This window comes from Sphaeroforma arctica, assembly GCF_001186125.1.
Source record: "Sphaeroforma arctica JP610 unplaced genomic scaffold supercont1.2374, whole genome shotgun sequence".
Classification (NCBI taxonomy): Eukaryota; class Ichthyosporea; order Ichthyophonida; genus Sphaeroforma; species Sphaeroforma arctica.
This window is the reverse complement of record NW_014038184.1, coordinates 508-3,408: the sequence shown is the minus strand read 5'-3', so window position 1 is coordinate 3,408 and position 2,901 is coordinate 508. Positions and strand designations below refer to the sequence as shown.

Here is a 2,901-nt window from a genome sequence, read left to right as displayed (position 1 = left end):
TTGTGATAAATATATTGTGATATCCCCGTAGTAGGAGTGGTTAACCCACTTGGTACTACGGGGATATCACAAAACTGTAACCCATTAGGCATGCGTCCCCAGTACTCAGCAGTCACAGAAAACTTTTGAAATTCGGGGAACCAACCCCTTTTATCGCAGCTTTGTGGAATGCCCGTGATAGCAAGTTGGTTAATCACTCCTACTACGGGTACATCACAATATATATATATATATATATATATATGTGTGTGTGTGTGTGTGTATGCGTATATATTATATATATACATATATGTGTGTGTGTGTATGTATTTATGTTCATGTGTAAGTATATAAATATTTATATGCAAATATATATATATGTGTGTGTGTATTTTATATATATATATGTATATATATATGTGTGTGTGTGTGTGTGTGTGTTTGTGTGGGTCTGTATCTGTGTCTGTGTCTGTGTGTTGATATACATATTCATATTCATATTTATATCTCTATTTTATCTTCCTATTTATATGTACATACATATATATATTACCTACCATCAGATAACGGATGAGGTCAAGCAAGCGTGGGACGCAGTGGATAAAGAGGACATGCAAACAATGCACACTAATCTGACAGGTGTCATTGAAAGCCTCTCCCGTGCCACTCCTATGCATAAGGCAGCCGCAAGACTCGACCTCTTGGCTGCATATGCAAGGGTATGCATGTGTATTTGCAACGGTGTATATGTATATACACGCGAACGTTTGTATGTATTTACAACGGTACATATGTATATACGTACGCATTTCTTTGTATGTATACGCACGAACGTTTTATGTATTTGTAACGGTAAATATGTATAAGCATGCGAACGTTTCTATGTATTTGCAACGGTATGTATGTATATGCATACGATTGTTTATATGTATTTGTAACGGTATACATGTATATACGTACCAACCAATGCAAGTTCTCAGGCATGATCGTATCTGCACGCAATTGGGATTGTAAGACTGTGCATATTGTACATATCATTTAACAAAAAATCGCTTGTCTCTCCATGTTTTCTACTCCCATTTTTGCAGCCTGTGAACTTCTACCTGTCCATATAACACATATATTCATCGTCCTCTCATCTATTACGCTTCATATAACCAGCTATTACGTTCCATATAACCAGCTATTACGTTTCATCTTACCAGTTATTACGCTTCATATTACCAGCTATTACATTTCATCTTACCAGCTATTACGTTTCATCTTACCAATTACGCAACTTTTTATCTGTACGCCATTTACTCTACAGACACCCTTCCTCCTCTCAACATATACAAATATTACCCATAATTAGCAATCTTCTTATCCTTCTTTGTCTCCATTTGTCCTTGTCCGTGGAGTGTATGTTTACTACAGACATCCTTTCTCCTCTCAGCATATACAAATTCTACCCATAATTCAGCAAATACATTTCTATTTCATTTACTTTTTCTCCGTATGACCTTTTCCAAGTGCATTTCTGTTTTTTCTTTTTCTTTTTCTTCTTCTTCTTCTTTATATTTCGTCTTCTTTTTCTTTACGTTTATTTTTCCACATGACCTTGTCCTTGCAGTGTATGGCTGAGTTGTATCCTGCTCTGGTCGAACGCGGTCTCTATCGACAGGCGGACATCTTCACTCTATTTGGACCTCGCCTTCTAACAGTATGTACTCCGATCTATAAATAGCTCAGTGTTTTAGAGTTTATGGGTTCGTAGTAAGTCAATCGTGTGCGAACTTTGATCTATGGATAAGTCGTACCGATAATTCGATGTATAGTTAAGGCGTATGTGCACTTCGATCTAAAGTTAGCTCATGTTTGTCTGCTGCGATATATATATATATATGTGTGTGTGTGTGTGTGTGTGCGTGTGTGTGTGTGTGTGTGTGTAAATATATATATATAAAGAAGTATTATACCATCTCTGACACCTTGTTCTTCGGTCTCATATACTTCGTGCTATCGCTCTGTTAACGCGGTGTATTGAATACTCTTGATCCCATTCACATCTGCACCATCGTAACACTACAGAAATAACATTGTCCGATCACTAGTGGCTCGCCGTATGGCACATTTTTTTTTTGAACCCAAATTTGTTTTTTATTTCTTGAGCGAAGAACAAAAACCTCGGTCAAATGAACGCGTACAAAACACGCCATGAGTGTTAGACGAATGCACGTGACACACAGTTCTATTTATAGCTGGCACACTTTAAACCTCATTGTCCAATCAAAACGTTCCATCGGCCTGCACCAAGCACGTGGCACAGATGGCTATTTATATATGAAATTAACCTATTTTTATCATCCAATTAAAATAGGATATGTGCCAGAAAGTGAGCACCCAGAGCATTCCATTGTACGCATAATTATTATCTTCATCTTCGATATCTGGCATGGAAACTATTTTTATCAACCAATCAAAACAGGATACGCTCCGGAAAGGAAGTACCCAGAACATTCCATTGGTCTACACGGGACAGTTGTTGCAGTCGTGGCCTAGTGCGTGCGCACTCCCCGAGGCCATGGCTGTGGCGCTGTGGGTGATGGCGACCTTTTCGGACAGAACTGTGGTCACACGCCCTATATTGGTAGGTATATTTGTGTTTCATTCTGACAGGTATATGTGGTCTATTCGGGTACGAACAGATTTGTTATATTCAGGAAGGCATATTTGTAGTCTATTGGTGGGTACAGAAGTATTTTTTGATTTGTAGGTATGTTTGTCTATTCTGGTAGGTATATTTGTAGTCTATTCTGGTAAATACAGTAGTATTTTTATATTTGTAGTATGTTTGCCTATTCTGGTAGGTATAGTCTATTCTGGTAAGTACAGTAGTATTTCTATAATTGTAGTATGTTTGTCTATTCTGGTAGGTATATT

The 2,901-nt window shown here is 37.6% G+C and overlaps 1 protein-coding gene across 1 annotated transcript in view; it reads left to right on the top strand.

Annotated features, from left to right (window-relative positions):
- The window catches only part of SARC_12532 (hypothetical protein), a gene marked incomplete at its 3' end in the record, with an annotated part of 6,250 nt that extends 3,640 nt beyond the window's left edge, over positions 1 to 2,610 (top strand). The window contains exons 4-6 of the mRNA XM_014293359.1: positions 543 to 698; positions 1,592 to 1,681; positions 2,447 to 2,610. Coding sequence (XP_014148834.1) covers positions 543 to 698; positions 1,592 to 1,681; positions 2,447 to 2,610 — 410 coding nt within the window. The remainder of the gene's footprint in view (positions 1 to 542; positions 699 to 1,591; positions 1,682 to 2,446) is intronic.
- Between the last annotated feature and the right edge of the window lie 291 nt (positions 2,611 to 2,901).